The 25,461-nt window shown below is 40.7% G+C and overlaps 1 protein-coding gene across 1 annotated transcript; it reads right to left on the minus strand.

Annotated features, from left to right (window-relative positions):
- On the minus strand, positions 1-25,090 carry rasgrf1 (Ras protein specific guanine nucleotide releasing factor 1). Its single transcript, XM_068723509.1, has 27 exons — positions 24,429-25,090; positions 20,495-20,601; positions 20,026-20,173; positions 18,208-18,300; positions 17,869-18,122; positions 16,438-16,517; positions 16,086-16,279; positions 14,594-14,703; positions 14,053-14,171; positions 13,364-13,524; positions 11,747-11,810; positions 11,216-11,358; positions 10,998-11,080; positions 10,669-10,917; positions 8,860-9,230; positions 8,651-8,770; positions 7,582-7,752; positions 7,292-7,398; positions 6,585-6,697; positions 6,426-6,486; positions 4,385-4,488; positions 4,209-4,293; positions 3,917-4,114; positions 3,755-3,834; positions 3,548-3,665; positions 3,375-3,443; positions 1-2,369 (listed from the first exon to the last, which is right to left on the minus strand). The coding sequence occupies exons 1-27, from the start codon at positions 24,702-24,704 to the stop codon at positions 2,277-2,279; spliced, it is 3,771 nt and encodes a 1,256-aa protein (XP_068579610.1). The 5' UTR covers positions 24,705-25,090; the 3' UTR covers positions 1-2,276.
- Positions 25,091-25,461: the final 371 nt, after the last annotated feature.

A 25,461-nucleotide genomic window follows, 5' to 3' on the forward strand; every position in this document is an offset into this window, starting at 1 on the left:
CCTGATATAAAATGGATTTATTAGCAAGAGGTTACTGGGAACATATTCTTGTTTATTTGTTATTATCATCTTCATATATTATCGTTTGTTGTCTTTTCATTTTTTTTCTTACAAAACTGGTAATATTTCTTAATGTGTGGAAACATGAGGGTTGAAAGATAATTTTCATACCACTGGGTATTGCTAACAGCAAAATGTTTATTTGTTGATATACCTTTATAAGAGTATGTGCGTGTATACAGTATAAGTATATAGTATTATTCTGTCTGTGAAGGTGTTGCATGCCTGCCACATGAGCTTCAAAAGTGTACTGTACATACATAGCAAAAATACATACAAATATTCACAGAATAAGCACTACGTTACTATATTCCTGCTAACAGAAATGGTTATAGACAGGATTACAGTATTAATGCAAAACACTTTGAAGTTGTCTCCTACCTCTAAATCATGGTTTCAGGACCACACTGTTGTAGCGTTTCGTGTTCAAGCTTAAGATACAACTTTTTTTTTTTTTTGAAAGGATTACACTGTTCCACATTGAGAAATATGCAGGGTTGCATGTACAAAATGTACAGCACATCTCAGTGAGGTGAAATAACAACAAAGTACAAAATACTTTCCCATTTTCATATAAAGAGCAGTTCACTCTCTCTTATACTACTACAAAAATAGTGTTTGAATGCTGCAGGCAGAGGTCATTCACATACGTTTTTATCATAGTTTTTAACAGCAATGCATATAACAGAGTGATATACAGTCACGTTCCACAATCACTGGAACAGCAAAAAGGACAGATTGTCTTTTAATTACAGAGGAGCAAATCCTTTTACTCTACAGAATCAACGCCAAACCTGAAGGTACAACACTTTCCAACGCACGTGATCTTTTTTTTTATGAGTTGAACTAAAATCCAAGAAACATGAAATTTAAACATAGGTAGAATTCACTGTACTGTATTGGTATATTTGAAGTGTAACGGTAAATTCAGATGTCTAATGCTTCACTTTACATCACAACAATCTAAAGAGATTTAATCTCTCTTTATCACTGATTAGGTCAAATAAACTAAGGTGAGTTTGGGTACCTTGTTTGGCATGAAGCTAAGAGGACGAGTGTATTGCTCAACAATAAATTAAAAGTATTCTTGATTTTAGGTTATTGAGGAAGTGTTTTAGAGCAGAGGTTCCCGCCCTCTGTGGACTGTAACCGGCCCTTGGAAAAGTTGCAACCGGGGAGCGAAGAAACTGTGTGATTCTGCTAAACAATCCTCATAATTATAAATTAATGCTTGTTCTGCATTTGTCATCAGCCCTGTCATGTTCTAACCAACAATAAATATATTTTGTCTGCTGTTAAAGCAGCATGACAACAGTTATTTTATGGATTGCAAATGCTCGCAAATGTTAGCATGCTATCACACTAAACAAAGATAGTGAACATGAGCATGTTAGCATTTGGCTCAAAGCACCGCTGTAAGTAAAGCCTCTCAGAGCTGCTATAGCTGTAGACACTTATTTAAAAAAGTTTATGAGTATGTGAGGTAACCTTTTTCACAATGAGCACTCATTCAGTATTAGTTGTTCTATTATCATTCGTAACTTATTGTTTATCCTTTAGGTTTCATCCCCGGTCCGTCCCATTGGGCTGGTCCACAATGATACTGTCACTAAAAAAATCGGTTGGGAACCTCTATCTTTTGAGTAGTGAGCATAAATTAAAATATAAATCCCTCTTGTTTTTGGGAAGCATAGAGACAGTTATGCTTCTGGTACCTCGCTGTAATCTCCACTGATCATTGTTCCATATCTTTAAATCCTGTTATATTCTCTGTGCTCTTTTACCTGATTTGACGCAGTTACATTTTTACAATGCTACATTGGTTGCAGAGAAACTCAGTCATTGATGAAACTCAGGCAAAGAGAACAACGGCCAGCAGCACGAGTGCTCAGAAAGTGCAAAGTCAACACAGTATGAGATGATGCAAAATAATGTCATTGGTCACTAAGAAGACACAGTTATGTGCAGGCAAAGGGACCTCTGTTATTATGCTTGAAATAGCCCAAATAAATAAAAAAAATAAATCTCAAAGCAGGTGGCAACAGTAACAAACAAAAAATATACACTGAAAGGTTTTGTGTCATCAAACAACCTTAAACATCTACTGTACAGAAGAGCAAATATCTTAAACATGTACAACTATACAAAAGTTGATGTGTTTGTTAACTGATGTGTAATATTAACAGAGGAAATAATGTGGAGGACCAACTTCCCCATCAGTTGGGCACTTTAGGCTCAATTCTGAGAGAGGCTTCGTACATGCTTTCTTCATCCAGAACAAAGCTATTATCCAGTAGATACTGGGCTACCTGAAAGATTAAAAGACAAGACAAAAGCAAGTTTGAGAAATCTTCCTTCATTTAAATTAATCTTCACACTTTTCAAACAACACAACATAGCTAAGGCAGCAAAAATTGTTGATCGTCTATGTAAGTGGTTGCCAAATTTTGGTTTGTGACCTCTTTAAATAAGGTGTTGACTATGTGTAGCGCATCATCATCAGTATCATACGTCTATAGGTTATGACCAGGTCATCTAATGAGTTATTTTAATTTATAAAGTTATTTTTAATTAAGTTTTTAGAGGGCTGAAAAAGAAAACTATCCTCCAACTCACATATAAAACAAAGATTTTAGAAATGTAAGGAAAAATAAATTCTAAGTTATGTAGCATAAATGCATAACATTTTTTCTTATTCTCTCATGATCTGTCTAGCTGCTCCTGCAAAACGTCGGTCAGGATGTCAGCACCACCACCAAGTAGTTACAACACAATACGGTGCATAGTACAGAAAAGCATAACAAGCAATATTTATGTTATACAAAACAGGTTTATTTTTTGGCCATTTTCTCTTCAGGCCTCCTGAAAGTTTTAACATAAAACAAACTAAGAAGAATGTATTTTACAAAGGTTTTTTTTTAAGATTTTTACTTTTTCTGCCCTGATACCCTTTAAGGTTAAAAGTATTTAAAACCAAAATGTCTGATGAAATCAAGGCAATTAATATAACAAAGAAGGGTCTAGGGACTAAGGATAGAGGGTGTCACAAGCTGTAGAGATTGTGAAACACCTTCAGGCAAATTTGTGTATTGTGCTGCATAAATAAAATTGACTTGACCTCTTCTTCTTGCTCTGCTTAAAAGTGCCTGAGGAGCAAATTTCTGTGATCAGCTCTTCAAAAGAACCTTAAGTTCCCCTGGACTCACTACAGTTGCTTGTGAAACGGATTGAGCACTTGGCCTCTGCATTTGTTACAGCTTTTCTTAACGTGTCACAAGCCAGAAAGGGTGTTTACAGTTTTGGTATTCATTTACCTTTGGTTGCAGGTCAATCTTGTATGCTGTTTGCTGAAACTGCCTGATTTCTCTGATGATGTGAGAAATCTGAAAAAAACCCATGAGAAACAGGATATTAAATTCGGAACACACACGACTAAAACACACACTTGCACAAACTCTCTCATGCATCAGGACACCGCATATCTCACCATTCTCATCTTTGAGAAGTTGACCAAGTTGTCTTCGGTGTAGTTTGGCGTTCCCTCCTCAATGAAAGCCAGGTCTGTGAGATACATCCCCAGATATGGCACACAGGGAGGATCACAGCTGGTGGGAAAAAGACACACATCATCCACTTGTACTGCAAGCTTGCTGTATTGATCCAGTACAAAACTATGTCCTTGAACTGAACTCACTTCTTCAAAGCCTCTCTCAGGTTTTTGAACCTCCCCTCTGATGAGACCAGCTTCTGCAGCTTGTCAATCAATGCTTTTGTCTAGAAGAAAGGGAACACAATTAATGATAGCACGAAGCACATTAGGAAAAAAAAGCTTAACAAACAATACTTAGGGAGATACCTGCTTGGAAACCTTGAGCCAGGTCTTCTTGAGACGGAAGACAGAGCTGCGGTTGAGGGAGGAGGTGATCTCGAGCACGGCGTTATAGTTGTGGAGACAGCGGCAGATGTCTGCTACAGCCACCCATTTCTCTATGACCAACACTCGAGTGACCACATCGTCACAGCGCAGGATCTCTGTGGCAATAAGGTTGCTTATCTTGCAGAGGAAAGAGACAAACAAATACTCAATATTATCATTTGACAATCACTAATACAGAAGATGTGTAAGGGGCTTGTTGATTGGAACATACATCATTGAAGTGCTTTGTTGTTCTCATGATGTACGGCGTCTTCTCATTTTTGTCGTTCTTCATCCAGCCTTGTCCAAAGAATTCCCTGTTAACAGATTGAAAATGAAATGTGAACACTGAATTGGTCCATGTGTTCTTGCCACAGACATGTACAGCTGAGATGTGATGGCACTCACTCATATGGGATGACCTTAAACACCAGGTGGTCCAGCAGAGTGAGCTGTTCTGCGATCTCCAACGCAGAGTGACTCTCAAAGTGCTCAACCTTCCCTTCACTCATCTAGTAGAAACAAAACATCCCGAAAAAGATCAAAACTGTATCAAGCAACTTCGCACACAGTAGCAAATAAATGAAACACAGAACATAAATACTGATAAATACTATGACAAGTTTTTTTTTTATACTGGGCAATGGTTCAGTGGATTTGAATTTTCACTTTCTCTGGGTATGGCGGCCGGGCCTATACACCTCGGCTGGGCACAACCTGAAAAATCCACATGGGTGCACTGTAAACCGGGCAGCAGACAAACGCAGGCACCTAGGCGTACTGACCCCTGGCATCGCACACTGGCTCTAGGGACATAGAATGTCACCCCTCTGCCGGGAAAAGGAATTTGAGCTGATGCAGGAGGTGTAGCGGTATCAACTAGATGTAGTTGGACTCACCTCAGTGCATAACACTAGCTCTAGAACCAAATTCCTGGAGAGGGGCTGGACTCTACCCAAGCAAAAACCTGGGTGTGGGAAGACTTCAGGGAGACTATGGAGAAGGACTTTCGGTTGGCCTCAAGGGAGCTCTGGCAAACCATTAGATGACTCTAAAAGGTAAAGCAGGACTTAGCTCAGGCTGTGTTCAGCAGGGCAGGAGAACTTGTGCTATTTGAGGACCTCCTGAACCTGACCAACTTGTCTTGTGTGGAGGAAGCAGAGTTAGAAAACTCAGGGGAAAACTATCCATAATCCTGGCAGGGGCCATTGAGGTAGTCAAAAAGCTCCCCAGCAGCAAAGCACCAGGGGTGGAGGAGATTCGCTCCAATTATCAGGTTATCACACTGATCAGCCTCTCCAGGAAAGTTTATCTTAAGGTGCTGGAAATAAGGCTCCAACTGATTGGTCAGGTCATAGAAGATGCAGATTCTGTCCTTGCCGTGGGACAGTGGATCTGTTTCAACACATTTCCAGTGCATGTTGGCCTCCGCTGGGGTTGTCCCTTCCCACCAATTTTGTTTGTGATTTTCATGGACAGACTCTCAAGGCACAGCCTGGAGAAGGAGAGTGTTGAGAACCTTTGCAGATGATGTGGTTCTGTTGATTCTATCAGAACATGACTTTCAGCAGGCAGTGAGGCGGTTTAAACCCGAGTTTTAAAGAGGTCGGGATGAGAGTCAGTACCTCCAAGTCTGAGGCCATGGCTCTCTGCCAGAAATGGTGGATTGCGCCCTATATGTTGGGAGAGATTGACTGCCCCAAGCGAGGGAGTGCAAGTATCTCGGGTTCTTATTCACGAGTGAGGCTAAAATTAAGCGTGAGATGGACAAGTGATCTGCTGGACACCTTCCTTAGATTTTTTCTGGGAACATCCAACACGTAAGAGCCCCCGAGGTAGACCCACAATTTGCTGGAGGGATTATTGATCACGTTTGGCCTGGGGTTCCCCAGGAATAGCTGAAAAACATTGCTGGGTAGAGGAGCATCTAGAATACCCTTCTAAGCCTGCTGCCCCGCGCAACCTAGCCCCGGGTAAAGATAATGGATGAATGGAAGGACTTTCTTTGGGTAGAGAATTGTCCAAATTAGACATTGAAATTTCACTTCAAGTGTGCAAATCTACTTTTTAGTTGATGTGGATTAGTGCTCAAAGAACTTTTAATTCAAAGTTGAGTGAATCTGCAGCAATTTAAAGAATTGATCATGACATTTTTTTAAGAACAGAGATTTTGTTTCCAGCCTTGCAAATATGAATATTTGTTGGCCTTCTTAATCATATGTGATAGTGAACCAAATATTTTTGGATTTTGGACTGTAGGTTAAAAAAAGGCATTTGGAGATGTCATTTAAGGGTATTAATTGAGTATTTATCTGATTAATCAATAATACAAATAAGCAACTCTAATGTGTGTGCTTCTGGTTGACCTGTATTAATGTGCATATATTTGCTTTTTTTAATTTTTAATTTTTACAATTTTGTCTTCAGTAGATTTAAAATCTTCACTCACCAGTTGTGTCACGTCTTCAAGGGTGATCTGATTGTCACCGTGGTCTTCCTGAGTTAGAGTCCTGAAAAAAGAGGTCAAGCTCTGAGGTATGTACAGTATATATTTTCTTTCAAATTTTGGGTGGACATAATCCCACAATGAAACTGCACACAACAGTACCTGATGATGTTGGCTGCTGCTTTCCTCTCCTGGGTCAACAGCTCAGGGTCATGCATCACTTCCTCCAGGAAGGCAATAACTTTTGTCTTCAGCTCATTGTTGCTCTCAAAGTCCTGGAAAAGCAACAGACAGCACACAATCATTTAGCTTGAAAACTATTTTATCATCAATCATCAACTTGTGGTATTCTCTGCTTTTTAGATTTCATTTTAAAATGTGCTTTGTTTTTCATTAAACCAATTATTGCTCAGTTTTCTTGTCAACTTCATCTGTTATTGACAAACAGTCATCAAAGAAAGGTGTCTCTGTGCAATTTATTATGCAATGAAAACTAGTTTTGCATGGCACATGTTACCAAAGACGAATCAGATGATGCACATGGATACAATACATTGGAAAAAGGCATCCTGGGACATACATAAAATTACTACACTTCCAAGACAAGAATCTTCCTTTTATTTCATGTCACATTATAGTTTTTGAACTGATTGAGTCCAAAGTAAATTGGGTTCCCTGCAGTTACACACACATACAGAAATTCAAACATTTTGCAGAAATAAGTGTAAAATGTGTGTTTCTCTGCTACAAAAGCTGACTTACAGAATCAATATGAAAAGAAGCAATTGGTCAGTATGTGCATTTGTAAACTATGGCAGTGTTCCAGCAGGATATGAATTGTGCCTATAACTGTGTTGGGGATGCTTTACCGGAGAGTGTTTGGACACCCAGTGCCTCAGGACATTCAAGACTCTGTTGGTCGCTGCTCGTCTGATCACAAACTCTTTGTCTCCATTTCTCTGATCTGTTGGGAAACCTGCAGAAAACATATCAAGTTGCTGTGACACATTATAGCTTTGGCAACAAAGAACATCAACATTTTATGAACCCATAAATCTTATATCAGTTGACCTGACATGGTGCAGTTTTAACATAACCAGTATGTTCACCTGTAACTGAAACTGGAGCCTAGCCCTAAAAAGTGAATAGATGTTTGTACCAGTACTGGCGAGAGACATCCGGCGATATTTTTCCTTGGTAGGTGTGCCCTCATTGGCTCCAGCTGTAGCAATAGCAAAGGCGGAGGCAGCGGACAGGGCACTGCGGTTGTTATCCAGCTCTCGACACGAGGACATGACCATGCCATTGTTGTAGGAAAACAGGGAGAACTCTACAGGGAGGCACAAATACAAAAAAAGAGAATAACCCTTTGAGACAACACAGATTTACAGTTTAACTGAATCTGTAGTGACTGCAGAAAGATCTGCTTGTTATTGTACAAACATCCACTAGGGGGCACTACAAGCCAACATAACAGTTTCCCTCCAGACTTTCCTTTACAAGAGGCTTTGATATTCAAGATGGTTGCAGCTAAATATAGCCACCAAATATCAGCATAACAGAGGAATCAACAGATTCTCTGCAGTCTGCTATGTTTAAATCCTGGGAACATAGACTGATCATAAACAGCTAAGCACTCGCTGCTTCACAATTTCAGTTAATTCTTTACTTCACACAATAGATTGCTTTAAACTCCATTGTGTGATTTTGTCATGAGATTTAGAAGCCGGAGATAATCTTGGCTCCAGTGAAACAGCCTCATTAGTGGGGGCGGAAGGGAAAACACGCTCTTTATGTAGTTGCTATGACACAAGTTTCCCTAACACCTACTGAAGCCAAGCATTGGCTTTCCCCACATGATCATAACCATCAACCAGTTTATTATTTCATATGAAATACACTTCACTCTGGCAGGTTGTTTTTCTGTTGTTTTTTTCTCAAGAAATATGAATCAACTGACTTATGCAAAGTGAGAGCATCAATTTCCATGCAAAACAAACCATTCCACAACTTGCAGACAGTAAATTGTGGCCTTTTTCTAAACCTAAGAATAAAAATTCAGCTCCAAGTGTTGTTTTTATTATTTAGTCTGTTACTGTGGTCAAACTGAATAGTGCAGAGGGCTCTAATAAATGTGGAACTGGCTGGTGCATTGGATTGGTGGCATGTTGGTGTAGATCGTCGTAATTATATAACTATATATACTTATATATTAGGACACAATGTACCTGAGGAGTTTTTGCATTTGATGTTTTTTGGGGTGGTTGGTGATTTGGTGGGAGAGGCTTCTGGGTCCCCTTCATCACTCTGGTTTGGATCATTGTCACTTTCTTCTCGTACAGAGAGATCTGTATCATAATAAAATTATCAATACAAACATAATTCCTGTAAATCAAAATTGGAATACTTTGGTGATGTTTGGCTCTTGCTGACCTACCTTGTTTGTTCACTGATGTATCCTCCACCTTGTCCTTCTTGTCCTCTCCCTCATCAGAGATTTTGCTCGAGATGGGACTGGACACGTACAGTTTGTTGATGTCCAAGGTGGTCTTGCTGAACGGGGACATGGATGAGTACATGCTTGCATAGCCATTTGAGGAGCAGCTGAGGGCAGCCAGGTCGAGAGCTTTGCCCCCAGTGATGATGGGGATGTTGAGGGAGAGCTTGCGCCGGCGGTTTGGGGATGAATTCTTGGCGATAGCGAGAGGAGGTGGGGAGGAGAACTTTCTGCTGGCTCTGGGGGAGCTGGGAGGCTCTCCATACAAGAGTTTACTGTTCTGACTGCTGGCAAAGAATAACTCCAAGGACCTGCATAAAGGGGAGGATATATGCATTTCAATTAAGGACAATATTTTTCTTTGATTTGTGGTAACTATTCTCTGTTTTAAAAGCTTAGCTAAATACACAACACCTCCTAAATAATTACCAAGTAATCCCAGCAACCAGAAGTATCTATTTGCAGTCATGTCTCGTTGTTTTAGAGCAGGATACAAGCTGCAGTGTTGCAGAAAACCTCTCCCACTCCCTGCCACCCTCCTGGCGACCTCACGGGTTCCCATAAATAGCACACCGAGTGATAGTGCGCATGGCCACTGCTGACACACGCAGCCAAGTGTAGGTGTCTCACAGTGACATGACAAGCGCCACGGGAGAGCATGCTGCAGGGCGTGGGCATGGGGAGCTCCCCCTGATCTGCACCCCACAGTGGGGGCCTTCGCTCTAGGCCTGCAGAGCGGTGAGTTGGCCCCATTGCAACACTTCGTCAATATTTCACACTATGGATCTTTGCAGACAAGGAGAGGGAGGAGGGGAGGGTGGGGTCCTGCAGCACCGAGGTTGGTTGCCATAGAGCGATAGAGCCCAGTTGAGACGCTCCCAGGCAGGCAGGAGAGACTGGACCCAATTACTACCTTTGATCACTGAACACACACATAAATACACACACAAACAGGGATACTGATGCATCCTAGAGCCTGTCTTCATACACTGCTCCATCTGCTGCTTTTCTTTGCTCACATTAACCAACAAATCAAACTCCCCTTATGCTGACACAAAGCTTCGAAGATCACTGGACTTCACCGCTCCAGTGTCACATACATTATGTGAACACAAATTCTGTCACATGGAACACACATAACAAATATCTTTGAACACCAGACTCACTTTTCACCCTCCTAACCATGCTAAATTTAAATTTACCTCTTTGGCATGACCTGGGACTTGCAAGAAATGAATAAGAAAGGACGCAGTCATCTATCTGTCTGTCTGTCTGTCTGTCTGTCTGTCTGTCTATTTATCTACAACAAACCAACTAATTTCAGACATGGTCATCCATCATGTGACCATTTCAAAATGTATTATTCATATGGATGTTGCTTTCCTGAAGTCATCTCCTCAGTCAGTAACATCTCCAGGTTGTTGATTTATTGTTGTTTTATGCTGAGCATACTGCCTTCATGTCTGAAGTGAGATTCCTCGGGTGAAACTAACCTACAGTATATGTAAAAAAACAAGGAAACAAGTTGTATCGCTGCAGTTAAACCTAAAAGTTCAACTTGCGAGCTATTGGGCTCTTGTACATTCCTTGCATTGATGAGAGGACGACAAAGATTTACATCATTATAGATCAGTCTCATCTTTATGCAGCATAACGTCTGGAGGGATGCCAATAAAATGAGTTTGTCTATTGTTTCTGCCGTCAACAACCTCGCAACATTCAAATATTTCCACATGTAACATGACTCACCGAGCAGGGATGGCACTGATGGGCTTCTTGTAGATGGTGATGAGTTTGTCTAGCACCACATCGGCGGTTGTGAACACGCGATAGGAGTGCAGGAAGGTGTTGAGGAAGTCGATGGAGAGGAAACGGAGGTCAGTCAGTCTCTCCAGCAGGCGCTCAACGCTGGCGTAGCGGATCTGCAGCACCTTGCAGGAGTTCATCATCTTACTGAAGCGGATGTCCACGTCATCGCAGTACAGACTTGAATCTGACCTGCTCAGAAAATAAAAAAAATAAATGCGGGAAAAAAGCTGCAAAGAGATACATAAACTGTAAATGAAAATAAGACTTACTTGATCATCTGTGGCACTGTGACTTTGGAGTTGTCTTCGAAGGCGTTCATCATCAGCCCATTGCAGCGGATGTTGTCTATGCACTGTGGGACACAAGCAATAGAAGTAAACAGAGAGGACAGAGGAAATTGTTAGTGAGTTCTGTAACGTGCAGGCTTTCTGCAGACATCCTCTGCTTCTCGTCTGACTGCTGGAGACTGTGATGCGTGTTGACGTGCCTGGCTGATGTCACTGGTCCATGCAGACTTCTCCTGCCTCGAGGAGGCCACCAGGATGACTGTGAATGACTGGCTGTCCTTTGGCTCCACGACAATCTTGAAGTCCAGGTGCTCCATGTCCTGGCCGCTCTTGTCTGATTTGGCTTTGAGGCGAACACAAAGACATAATTAGATGTAATTTTCTCTATATTCATGCACGTAAACAGTAAAGACATAAAAAGGCAACCATTCAAGTGTTTATACTGTATTACTGCAACAAAAACTAAGATTAGACCAAGCCAAATGTCAGCATTTGGCTAAAAATAGGGGAAATCAGTCATCATTTGACATTTATTTATTTATTTGTTTTAAGTCTGTATTAGTTTCGAGTGGCACTGCCTGTCTCTGAAGCACTTTTTCAATTGTTCCAAATATGAATTATAAAAAATAATACATTCTGTCACAATCTTGTAATCATACATTATATATATTAGCACACATGGTACATATGATGCATATCTCTGTAAGCTGCAATATGAATGAAACACTCACACTCATCATCTGTCCCCTCAGGGTCCTCCAATAGAGTGCAGTCTATAAGCGAGACTACTCCATTCTGAAAACAACATACAATATATATTTAATTTCATCGCTTCAACCTTATTTTGACTCAAAATGTGCATTTAGACCCCAAAGTTCATGTAAGGTTCATCAGTCAGTTGACTGCTGACTGTTGACTATGAACTTTATATATTCATATATTATTGAGAAAATGGCTCAGCAGCATATCTACTGTCTAAATACATTCAAAAGACACGGTTGACCCCACAGATGTTTTTTATTACTTCTTTACTGTAAGCTAATGCCATTGGGATTTGTAATTACCTTCATGTAAAACAAACAAAAGGAAGTTTGGTTTCATTCCGGAAGCCATCAAACATAGCACAAAGTCATAGAACAAGAGCTGGGCAGTTTACTTTCTGTATAGATTAACAAATGCACCTAATAGGTCCCGTTGTGGTGCAGCAGCTGCAGATTGGGCCACTGCCACAAACCCTTGTGTCTTTTCATTTTTTATAATAAAGCTCTGGTACGAATAAACAGTGAGGCTGATATCAGTGAGATCATTTTCAAAAGCAGTCATGTATTGTTTCCTGTGAATCCCTTGAGTGTGTGTGAAGGAAATTTGAATCTAGTGCAGAAATCGCCGACCCCGCCACTAACCATTAAATCTACAGAGAGATAATTCGGATCATATATTTTTATATGTATTAACATGAAAATATTAAGGATTATAAGTCTATGATTACGATTTTTATAATAATGTTTCAAATGACAGAGTGATGGGTCGCTCCTGGGAATGAACATGCAGAGCTCTATCTTCTCAGTCTGCAGCTTCCCTCGGCTTTACGGAGCTTTTTAGAGAGTTTCAGTTCATTGTTTAGCTGTCTGGTTCACGCTCACTGCTCTTTTACCCACTGTGCAAATACCTGCTCACAGCAAAGAGAGACACGACAAGTAATTAGCTGGTTAACATATGGAGTATTTAGCAGTAAAGTGACAGATATTTCCATCAGGAGTTGGTAGAGACCAAAATCAAACTCCCAGAATTAAGATTTCAGATGATTGATAATGTTTCCCTGCTGAATACATAAACAAGCAACTGTTTGCTAACAAGTTTGCCATATCCACTTAAAAAATAATGATATGTCAATGTTATGCTCACAACTCAAATTCTAAAACACCTCACAAGAAGACCATAGTTTTACTGTAACTATATGTATGTAAAGCCTTCAGTTGAAAGCTTTTTGGTCTCATGTTAGACTCCAAGCATCAATTGTCCTTTTTAATGTTGAGTAATGTGGAGAAATACTACTAAACCACTCCATAACACACATCAAAGTGACATCAATCTGCTTTTAAACATGTTCAATGAGCCTGCATGTGTGTGTGTGTGTGTGTGTGTGCGCAGGCTCGTATGAGCGCATGGAGCTCCAGCGGTCATTGCCACTGATAAAAGCCATGACATCGCTAACCCTGTAGCTTTCATCTCCTGTCAGTTAATCCGATCAATTTAGAGATTCAGTTTTTTTTTCTTCGCGGTGCCGTAAGATTGTGATGTCGGAAATAAGGAGCCGCTCCACTGCTAGCTCAGCAGCACAGGCTCACCTTGGTGAGATGAAGCTTTCCCCCAGAACCCCTGGTGCAGATGATTAAATGCTTGGAGAAGAGAAAGCACTGCCTCTCCCCCTCCTTCTTCAGGGACAGAGAGCCCAGTCGCCCACGGGTGATCTTGCCCTTCTCGCTCATCGGCACCTGGATGAGAGACCCTGTATGTGGGAATAAAAGAGTGTGTACAAATAGAAGGGGGAAGAGAAAAGGAGAAAGACACATATATAAGTAGAAAAGAGGCAAGGACAAGGGGGATTTTGAAAAAAACAAAACAAGTAAGGAACAGGGGGGGCAGTAAAGAAACTGAATAAAATACATAATCGATATCAAATTGCTTTTCTTGCCCTCCTCTACATATGAATACATGTAGAGTCACATGAGATGCTAAGGATTAAATAATCTACCATATCTGTTTTCCCTCTCCTAATCCATCAAGGCCTGTTGGGGACATGTGACATTTACAGTCCCAGATTCATCATTAGTTTGCCTCTGAACAGTCTAATTACACTTGGAAATCCTCATGAGGAGTACACATTGTTCCCCAGAGAGAGCAAGAGTTTTTTTTGAGTATTTCCCGCTCAATACAGGGCTGAAGATGTGAGATCAGCCTGTCAGAAAGGTAAGGAGGGACAGGAAATCCCCTTCTGTCGCGACTCTGCTTTTCAGCACTTGAAGGCAGCTGTTACCTTGTCTTACAAACGTCTGGCTGGTGTCGAGGAGAATCTCGCAGCCCTCTACGATCATGCGCTCTATTGCCAGGTTCTTCCTGATGTTCTCAGTCTCGCTCACTTCGTCGTGCATGATTCTATGGAAAAGGGACATTCAATAATTCTGATTCAATAGATATAGGACAGTATAGGATCCAGTAGGAAACATGAGACAAAGAAATGACACACAGGAAACACAAGAAGTATTACTGTAAATGTTCATTTTGTGACTTTATCATGATTTTTTTTTTTTTTTAGTTTGACTTGACCACTGATTTCTAATGAGAGAAATAATATTTCATAAAGATTATAAAGTAATCTCAAATGTGTTTGTTAACAGCAATAGGCAAGTGCTTGTCATACTTTGCCTGCCCTGTTTGCAGGCAAAGTATGCACTGCAAATGTTTTTCGTCGTACTACATTATTACAGAAAACATGATAATCATCATACTGGTGGTTTGTGGTGTCGCTCAGTTGAGACAGCATGCAACTCTTTGACTTTTATTACATGAAAGTATACCTGGAAAGCTCCTCCAGCTTAGATTTGGCGTAGTCCAGACTGTTTCTCTCTACATGTTCATGGGGTGTGTGGGCCAGAAGTTCGTGGAGTGTAAGAATATAGCGGGGAATCTACAGAGACAGAATAGCAAGATAGCAAAAGGGGAGTCTCACTCAAATATAAGAGCTTACATGCATGCATAAATGTAACAACAACAACAACAACACAAAGATGCACACAGGAATACACACGTGCTGATGTGTACGTACACTAATGAGAAGTAGATCAGTGGAGAGCACAATCTACTCTCATCAGCAAAATTTATTATCAACACAGCACAGCCTGCAGTAGGCCCCAGCAGAGAGGACTGTCAGGAAACTGCGTGCCTGGCCAGAAAGGAGCCATTATTAAAGCCTGAGATCCAAAAAACAACCGCTTTTTATAGACATGAAAACACTACAGGGATATTCTGAGCAAAAGCAGACAAATGCCTGCCGTTTCTGTTATTAATCAGGGATACTACAATATGGGATCTTGTTCAGAGAGCCAATCAGTTCTCAAGAAGAAGGCGGGTCTTTGAAGCCAAGTCCTCACCGAGCCATGGTGGCCAGAATAGAGGCCAGAACACATGACTGAAAATATTGCTTTGGTTAAAGTGGAAATTAGTCAGATGTGTTTACAACTATGATTTAAACCTATGTTGTATTTGCCATTTTTGGCATTACACCAAAACAGACAACAGAAAAAGTTACTGAGTTGGGTGGCAGGTTTCTCAAAAGCCATTGGGCTCATCTTTCATCTTCAACTCAGCCTTAGATAATAGAATGACTAAAACTGCTTTTCAAGGTTGTGCACTACTGGTTAATTGCAATTAAGGGATAAGTCTATGCTTTGAAGGCTAAAACTTGAAAATGACTATTGACGTATACTTATAGCAGTGGAATAGAGGTGTGGGCAATATGCTGTCCAATGTTATTTCCTGGGTATGACACATTTACAGCAGATCATAACTAAATGTACTCTATCATTTAAATGTTTACAAGCCTTTAAAAAAAAATAATAGAGTGGGTTGCAAATCCAAAGAGAGCAGGATAAAATGTAAACAATATTTAAGAATGTTAAAAAACCCATAGACGTGACGGACATGCCATTCATTCATTCTGGGAGTGATAGCACATTCCAGTCATAAGTTTTGTATATTGTTGATGGGCCTGTTTGGATCAGTCAGTGCCTTTAAAAGATGTCCAGCTTTGAATATCCAGAAAACAAAGCGGCCAACTGCTTTACACACAGCTACAACAGGGTTTCATTGGCATCGCTATAGCCAACTAGTATTAAGTTGGTGAATTATATGACCCAAGGGTAACATTTCTTTATAGAGAGAAGAACTTGGCCCAGAGTGGCTGCGAGAGCTCAGAATTAGTGACAAAATCTGGCTCGAGGCTGCAGCTCTGCAGCAAACAATGGGTCTGCCTTTATTTCTTGTGTATCTCAGTGGGGCAAATGAGCTCACCTGGAACATGGGGTAGGTGAGGAAGGTCTCCAGAGTCCTCTCTTCACAGTCGGGCTTGGCCTCATACTGCTTCAGCAGCTTGTCAAAGTCTCGGTTCTGCTTGCAGTGAGCCAGGATCTGCAGGCTGTACTGGTGGTTCCTCACAAACTCCTGGTAGATGTTCAGCATGGGCAGCAGGATGTCAAACAGGTCGGCTATAGAGAAAGATCAATACCAAGATACTGTAATAATGACACAACAGAACTGAGGGCTCCTTCCGTGGAGTCTTTCCTCATCACATTTAATGATATTTCACACAGGCTTCAAAATGGTAACAATATGAAAAAAGACATGAAAATGAAACAGTTCTTACCCAGCACTAATGTTGGCCAGCTCGCTATTCTGGCTTTTAGACCCTGGTAAAATATCTGATGTAGAAACATAATAGTTTCACTGAAAAATAAGAAAGAAAAAACTGATTATCTTCTGAAACAAATGCAGAGTTTGTGTTATTTATTCTGCCAACAACCAGTGAAGTTGTGGTAAAGGAAAGCCCTGACACCACGTAGTGTGTACGAGAACACGAGTGTGCAGGTTTTGAGCATGAACGTGCTGGGAGGACTGTGGGTGGATTTTGAATAGGCCAATGAGGGTGCATGCAGGTTATTGTCTTCATTGTACTGTCTGCATGACTGGCAAAGATTTGTCTAAACAAGACACAAAATTCAATCTGGAACCTTGAAGTTTGACTAGATGATGCAATAGACAGCATACAGCTGACATTTTAGGTAATTTCAGTTCACTAGTGAGAAATGTTATTTTCTTCTTATGTCTTCATATCTTTCTTCATGGGAATTTTATTTATATTAAAGCTACTGCACTAGAAGGAACTTTCATTTTCTGTAGATTTTTGTGGCGTCTGTGGACAAAAGTGTTTCTGAGCACCAGATTCCCTTTAGAAAACCTTTCATTTAACCACAGCAGGGACTGACATTCTGCCCTGCTCAGTCCTGGTTCTGGTTCTCTGGTGCCTCCCTTCCCACTAGTGGGCCCAGCATTACGGCCTGGTCCTCCAGCAGTATGGTGTCGGTGTTGGCTTCTAGCAGGAAGTGGAGGAGCAGCTCTGCTCTGCTCTGCTCCTGGCTGGAGGAGGAGACGCTGCTGCCGGGTGCTGAGCTCTCCTCCTCTCACAGGAGCTTCGTACTGCAGGTTGAAGGCGGTGGCAAAGCCGGATCTTGGTCTATCCACGGTTGTCTGGTCGCTGTCGAAGACCCTGCTGGAGTCTGAGCTGAAGGAGTTCTGGCAAACCTACATGATTTCATCTGATTTTGCTTGGAATCCAACACGGTGGCACCAATGGCAAGCATTAAGAATAATTATGTGGCAATAGACTCTTCTCGCTAATAGTCTCCTTTACTTGTCATCAATAGTAAATTAAGGTTGAAATAGAGTACATGTCACTTAGTCTTACACCCTTTAAATGTAAAACGTGCAAGAAACACATTGTCTGTATCCTTGAGGTCAAAGGTATTGAATGCAATTCCTTTCTCATAAAACATTTGCAAAAGTTGATTTGTGAAGTATTTTCAAATCTGCATTGTTTACATCATTACATCTCTTGACCCGTTATTGCCACCAGCTGACGATGAGTAGAATAACGCACAAGATATAAACAAATTGTGCATCCACTCACAATTACATTGCTCCATAGCTCTACAAAAAAGAACTCCACAGGGTACTTTTAAGATGATAACGTTTTGTAAGGAAATGAATGGAAGTTCTCTGTGGGACGAGAGGATCCAACCTGTTGAGGAATATGCTGCTGACATCATCGTGGGTGATGGGTGGTTTCTTGGAGCTGGCTGCCATGCGGAGCGGCCTCAGGAAGTTGTTCACCAGGATGTGAAGCTGCTGGACGTACTCGGCCTCCGAGTCCAACATGCTGAACACCACCTGGTTCCTCTTCCTCATGCTCTCTGCATGTGGTGAGCGGATGTAATCCTGGATGATTGTCTTCCACTTCCTCCTGCAGATCCAGCCTCGCAGGAAGCTCTGGACCTGAAGTTTTAAAGGCTGTAGTTAGTTTCCCAGCATCGTAAGATACTCTAAAAATGTAGCAACAGGTTTAAATCATATGCTTTACTTTTTTGATTTTCTTGATTTCTGAGTCGTCATCAGTTGGGGCGGCTGCAGGGCTGGCGTGAATCTTCTCATTGTCTTTGAGCAGCCCAGAGATCTGCCACGGAGGCAACCACAAAAAAGACCAGTCATTCCCACTCACACACTTTCTTCTTCTCACTTACTGTACCAGCATGTAAACGAAGTGACTGAGTCACCAGGACAGGACCTGTGAGCACTGTCAACACTGACACATTGACTAAACTAGTTCTGTTCACTTGGCTGGTACTGCTGCATCAATATTTATTTACATTGGTCATTTTAATGCAATATGTTCCAAACTGTCCTGCATGTTGATAAAAGGTAAACAGGATGCTGACAAAAAAAAAAATACAGACTGGAGTTGGCTTAAACTGTTTGAAGCATAGTGTCTCCATTTACTTTGTAGAAGGCGTGAGTGTTAATTGTCATTGCATTTCACAGAAGAGATGCAATATAACGCTGTGTTCATGCATATTCAGCACATAATTTGATTTTGAGCACCACATTTGCACATTAAAGTAAAATGGCTATTTGATCTGAAGAATACAGCCTTATTGGAGGCATTGTTTCTGAGAGGAGATGCAAAGTGGAGTGTGGTTGGCCTGAACACGTCTCTTTCTGTGACAGAGCAGTGCTTCCATTTCTGTCCTCTCACACGACTTTATACACATTTGAGACAAACATAGCAATAATCAGCATAATCCATCATTTCCCCACTGATTCAGCTGTTTGTTGGGCTGAGGAGCGAGGATGGGACACTAACACATTTTGGAAAGGAACAAGTGTGTGATGCCAGTTCAGGCAGTCTATTGATATTGCTGATATTTTGATTGATGTAGTGTTTGTGGCTGCCAGATATTTATCTATAGATAGAACATCCTGTAATCCTTTGTTATAATGGTCAGAGAGGACAAAATCATGGGTATTATGGGTATTATAACAGTAAAACATTTGCCAACAGAAGGCTAAAATAGCCAAGACTGATACTCCTGAGTTAGGATGTAATTCAGGGTTTCTCTCTGTATCTGTTTATTTCACAAAAATATGTGTTTTTGGATCTACAATCTGGTGATTAATTGTTTTCTGCTGCCATTTATTTCTTATATGTATTTTGTCCTCCTTGTATATTTAAAAAAAATGGTAGAATAATTGAGTTGATCTGAAGCATTGAGACAGTCCCTAACTTCAGCTCAAGTCGCTCAAGGCTTCAACATTGAATCATAAGTGTAAAAATGAACCCTGTGTGACACCAGTCGAGCTTCAGCCTGAACTGCACAACAAATCTTGTGAGGACTGGTGAAAGTAATTGAGAATGAACATCAATGTTCTGGATCTTTATCCTGTAGCCTGTAGCCTATTTGTTTACTTTCTGGGAAATCTGCATGAGAAAGTCTTGCTGGTTTGTCTACTAGCAGTTCCCGTTCATACTGTACAGACAACACACCTGAATAACTTTGATAATAAAAAATAATTATCATAATGAGCCAATCTGAAGTGAATCTAAAGCGCATTTTTTCTATGATTCCTCAACGGATTTATGGACGTCCATCCTCCTTCATCAGGTATCCTGACACCATTGTACAGAGTGAACTCAACTGATTGTAGCAAGGTGTGTTTAGATCTGACTCAGGTTGGACTCTGAGAAGAAGAGGTGGAAAACTGTATAATTTGGCGAGTGACACGGGGATCAAATATTACTGCAAAATGTGTATGCTGTTCGTATCTGTTCAAATCTGAATAATGTGTTCGTATTTGTTTACATCCCTACTCCTCAGCATAAAGGCATCACAGTGAGTATTACCTCTGACTTGAGCCTTTCAATCTCTATTTCCCCATCTTCTATCTGTTGTCGAAGTTGCTTAGCAACTGTTTTCTCTGTCTCCACAATCTGAAGCAGATGAAGATACTTCTGCATGAGAGTCTCATGCTCGTTGGCCAAGTTTCTGTAACTGTAACACACACACACACACACACACACACACACACACACACACACACACACACACACACACACACACACACACACACACATGGTTTTTGAATTTAAGCTTGAGTAATTAATTTCACATCACTGTATGTAGTTTCATCTCACATCAAAGCAATCAGGTTTTTTTCTTGTGAACAAAGCATTTTTTCTGTCATTCCTCATATTTTAACCCCACTTATGAAACCATGGCAACATCCCCTACAGACTGAGATGACTTACCCTCTACTGACTAATTCAACTTCTAATTGCCATGTCTGCATATTTCCCTGATGTGTGCCTTTACCTGGCGTGTGATATTGCAGCCACCCATTCATCGCAGTCCTTTACATCTTCTGTGCGTAACTCGAGCGCCTTTTGATTTTCATGGGTGAAGCTGACAGTGAAATAGTACTGAAACAAACAAGGGGGTGGGGGGGGGGTTCTTGTTAAACCATAGGACTATCATTAATCTAGACATGCTGTATGTTCTACACAGAAAGGAGAATGTATTATTGCATACCCCTCTAGATAAATCTATTATATAGTAGCTTAACTGAAGCTTCGCCACTGCTTTTGTCTGTGTTTGTTCCGCTGCCTCGCTGCTGCTGACATTAAGCGGGTGATTTAAAACCACACAGGGCCTGGGGAAGCCACATCTTCCTCGCCCACCAGTGCACTTGATGGGCCACACTGAGGGAAGCCTCCCCCAGATCGGTTCCTGGGATGTCTATGGTTCCCAGGAGGAAATGCCATAAGACATGGAGGATGGAGCCACAGCCAATTACATAACTGTGCGACACCTGTTTCCTAGCAACTGAAGCTTGACGGAAAATAAGGTATTATTATTAATATTATTATTATTATTATTATTAGTAATAGTAGTCGAAGTATTATAAGTAGTATTATTACTAATATCAACTAATAATATTACTGTTGTCAGTAACATATTACATTTTTTTATTAATTAAGGCATTTACTAAGGTTTCATAAATTAAGTATGAGTCATTGATAGGGTCAACTTCTGGGTTTTCAAATAGTAAAACATCTATTTAGAATTTCCTTATATGTAGGGAACCATTCTGCATCAAAAATGAATACTTTTACATGACATTTTGTTGATAATACTTGAGTACTTTTTTTGAGTACTTTTTTTTTGAATGAACTTGTTTTTAATACAAAACCTTTACCATTTAAACATTATTGCTAATTGATTTAACACTGCTGCTATCACTGATTAGATGACTATTTGGATAAATGTAAAATGAGCAAACATTGCCTTTATATCAAATATAGTGTTTGAAAAGTGGGTACTAGTATTTTATCTGCAAGAGTGTGCCCAAATGGCAAATTACAAATAGGAAAAATTATTCAAGGAAAGCCTCTGCATTTATAATGCAATGTTCCTTTCATTTTAAATTCAATAGTTCTTAGGTTTGTATCGTGTTTATAAAGACCTTTTTGATGAGAGCTACATATAGCATATACTGCTTATTAATACATAAGGAAGACCTCAGAAAGTGGGCCATGATTAAACGATAGCACAACTCCCATAAGTGAAATGTCATCTTTCTGTGGACGGTTCCAGCCGTGCTGAGAGAGACCAGACTCTAATCTTTGGCCTGCAGATGTTCAACAGGCGCCTATCAACCTGCAACTGATCATTATTCATGGATGACTGCTCTTCCATCTTCACATTCATTAGGTATTCATCCTACCATCAAAGAAAATCTATTTCTGGCAGAGAGGCATGCATGTTGTTGTAGTTTTCCCTCATGATCCCTCTAAGAGCACGGTGAGTGTCTGGTGTGAGGCAATGTTAAGCACACTGTCTGCTTCCTGCTTTATGTTTATGGCTGAGTCATGCACCTTTAAACATCATTACTGATCTGAACAGAGATAAATTACATTGATAAAACCTATGATATAGATACATGAGTATTATTGTTATGGGGCAACAATCACTTTTTTTTGCTGTGCTGTAGATATGAATGAATTGTAAAGGATTAATTAGATTAGAATAATTCTTTGGTCTTGTATAATTGCTTCTGACTGATAAACAGCAGGATTTTATTGCTGCAATACGGTAAAAGGGCTTTCCTGAATCAGATAATGAGATCTATACAGTAGTATATTCCCTGAAGTGAAGTGTTGGTAATCACTCTACTTGCATCCACCTTTTTTAATCAGAAACGTTATTTCATCCCTACCAACATAACTAGGATATCACACCTATTAGTTTTTTAGAATATTAGTCAGATCTTTTGATTTACAGCACAGTTCGTAACGAATCAACCATCTCTTGCTCCCGTAGCTTCTTGTGTTATTGGTCGAAGTGCTGCTGTTTCCCCAGAGTGAGCTGTGTTTTCTATAAATGGACACTGACCCCTCCAAGGTACAGCAAGGAACAAATTTAGCCCAGATAGCGCTCACATTAATAGGAGAGATGCGACACACCACTTCTCTCATCTCTGTTACCCCGCCGCTTCCAACTGCATCATTCTTTAGGATGCAAATAAGGGTTGCCATAGAAACATTGGGCTCAAACGCATTATCGTTTTCACACTAACTGCATTTGAGGATAAATATAATGTAGGGATTATGGTGGATTGCTAAAACGTTTGCACAAAACCCTAAATCCAGGTGGGGATAGGAGATAGAGTTGATATTTTCATAGTCTTATTTGTCCTTGTAAAGGATGTTTATTTGTTTACAATAGGAGGTAACTCAGCAGCAGCCTGTCACATCAGTCACATTAGTCATTCATTATTTGTGCACTTCTCAGTGCTTTTACTCCCTGCAAACACAGAACAAGCGAATCAAGCATCTTCTCTCAAATTGATCACAAATTCTGACCATCTATTCATCAGGCTTTTTGCAGCATGTTTCATATTTATGCATGTAAAACAGGAAAATGCAGAGGAAACAACACTGCTGACAAAAATAAAAAATAATCCAAATTCTGTCTCGGAGGGGTTTTCTTTTGGGTGACTTGAAAGCAACTGCGAGAGCGCAACATTCGCCAGTGTGTTGCATTCTGCTTCATCAGCACAAAGGCAGCTGTTCACAGGAAGAGCCTGGATTCACTTTGGATTGCAGCCCTACCGACAGAGTCAGGCACAGAGCCTGGAGAGAGGAGAGCCAGTGGCAGTAAAGCATTATGTTCCTCGACTGTTTATTCACAATAACAACGTCAACAGACATGTCAACCTTTTTACTTCTCACTTTCATGCTTTGCTGATTTAAGTAGCAGCCAGATGAGATCTTTTAAGACCGAGTGGATGCTTCATTTGTAGTTTTGGATTAAAGTTTCTGCTACATGTTGTCACCTTAACAATGTGTGATAGAGTGACACCACTAGTATAAAGTGGTAAAACAATAACCCGGTATATTGCAAATAAAAAAATCCAGTATTAGACTGAACTTTATTCAGGTCATCTGTATGTGATCAGAGCTGACTGATCATAGGCACCCTGCTGTTTCTTCAGCTTCAGCTGTATTTTCATCATTTCACCACAAGATGGAAACCTTGGGGCAACAACTTTTTTTTGCATGTTTTGTTGAAAGGAGCATTAGGTATATCGCTCTCCGCCCTAAAACATAAAAAATGTGATCACTGAAAGTCAAAAGCAAAATGCGTGACCAACCAGGATGCAAATGCATCACTGTGATAAGAACATACACAATTTACGTCTCATGCACCACTGAAAACTATCCCACCAATAAAAAAAAAGGATCAAGCTCAGGTTTGCTGCAACCTGAAGCAAAACACTGCGTAGCCCAGTGCCAGGGCTGCTGTAATATCATTAGGTGTTAATATTGTTACCTCATCATTAATGCCATGCATGGATTACATAATGTGCAATACAGCAGTCTGGAACCTCGTTCTATTCTGCTGCGCTGGATTTGAGGTCATGATGCGATTGAATATGAATGAATGAATATACGCATAAGAAAAGCGCTTTGCTAGGGACTAAAATAGTTCAAAGGCGTTTGCGGCAAAGGAACAAATTCTACACTCAGTGTTGCACCTCGTCGATATTTTTAACACGAAGCCTGAAAAACAGTGAAGCAGTGCGCGCGCGCGCGCAAGAGAGAGAGAGAGAGAGAGAGAGAGAGAGAGAGAGAGAGAGAGAGAGCGAGCTTGTGTGTGTGTGTGTGTGTGTGTGTGTGTGTGTGTGTGTGTGTGTGTGTGTGTGTGTGTGTGTGTGTGTGTGTGCGTGTGCGCACGCTTTCCATACCTGCTTTTCCAAACACTCCTTGGCTGACTGTGAAGGTTTCGGTGAAGGCGCTCTGTCGCATATGCTTCCCTCCAACAGGTATAATCCCGAGGGTCGAGAGCTGGACTCGTTCTCAAAATAAAAGAGCATATTTTGTAACAAAGCAAACCACTTTGTGTGCCATTTCGTGTTGTCTGAGCTCTTTTTGCTCAAGCACCCTCGTCTTGTACCATCCTTTTTCGCTAAAAGCCCCAGGTAGGTGACATGACCGTCATTAAGTCGTATTCCCTTCTGCATTTTGATGAGGAGACTTCAGCTGCGCAAGGTGGATCGGTCGTTACATCCTTCTGAAGTCGCTCCAGGGAAAAATAAAATCAAGAAAGACAAGATGTTGACTTTCTGAATGCGGACCACTAGCAGCAGGCTTGTCCTCTCTGTCCGACGCATTCACCGTGTTGGCATTTAAGTGAAAAGAGAAGAAACGAGCAGCTCAAGTCCAGCATCCTAAAATATTTTGTCATACTCCGAGCGCTATGAAGGTCCACATTGACCGATAAAAAAAGACAGAAAGGGGGGTCGAAAAAAAAAACCTGTCTACAACGCAAGATGAGAGGGAAAGGGGTTCGGGGCTCGTCCTTTTCTCACATGAAATCTCCAGAAACCAGTAGGCTTGGTGCTGAGCTAGGCAGTGCTGGGTGAAGTCACATGACGCATGCTTGGGAAAGCAGATTTCAGGACCTTGGACAGGGACGTTTCAACAAGATGCCGCCTAAGTTGAGTTTCCTCTCAAGCCTACAGTATTAATTAAGCACTGGGGATGCAAGAGGAAAAAATTTGAATTACAGATATTCAAGAGAGAAATATCCTCTTTAATTGAAATCAGCCATTTGACAGGCTCCGGTATAAAGGTATTTTTACCTTTTTTTTGTGTTCACCGATCACTGTCATTTACCATTCAGCAAATTCTTCCTGACAAAGTAATCAATAAGTGTAGATATTTTTAGTTTTTAAAGTGGTTACATAATACATCAAAAACTGCTCTATCACCTAGAGG

This window comes from Cebidichthys violaceus, unplaced genomic scaffold (genome assembly GCF_023349555.1).
Source record: "Cebidichthys violaceus isolate CVI_PGR_0920_01 unplaced genomic scaffold, fCebVio1.0.p SCAF_3, whole genome shotgun sequence".
In the NCBI taxonomy this organism is placed as follows: Eukaryota; Metazoa; Chordata; class Actinopteri; order Perciformes; family Stichaeidae; genus Cebidichthys; species Cebidichthys violaceus.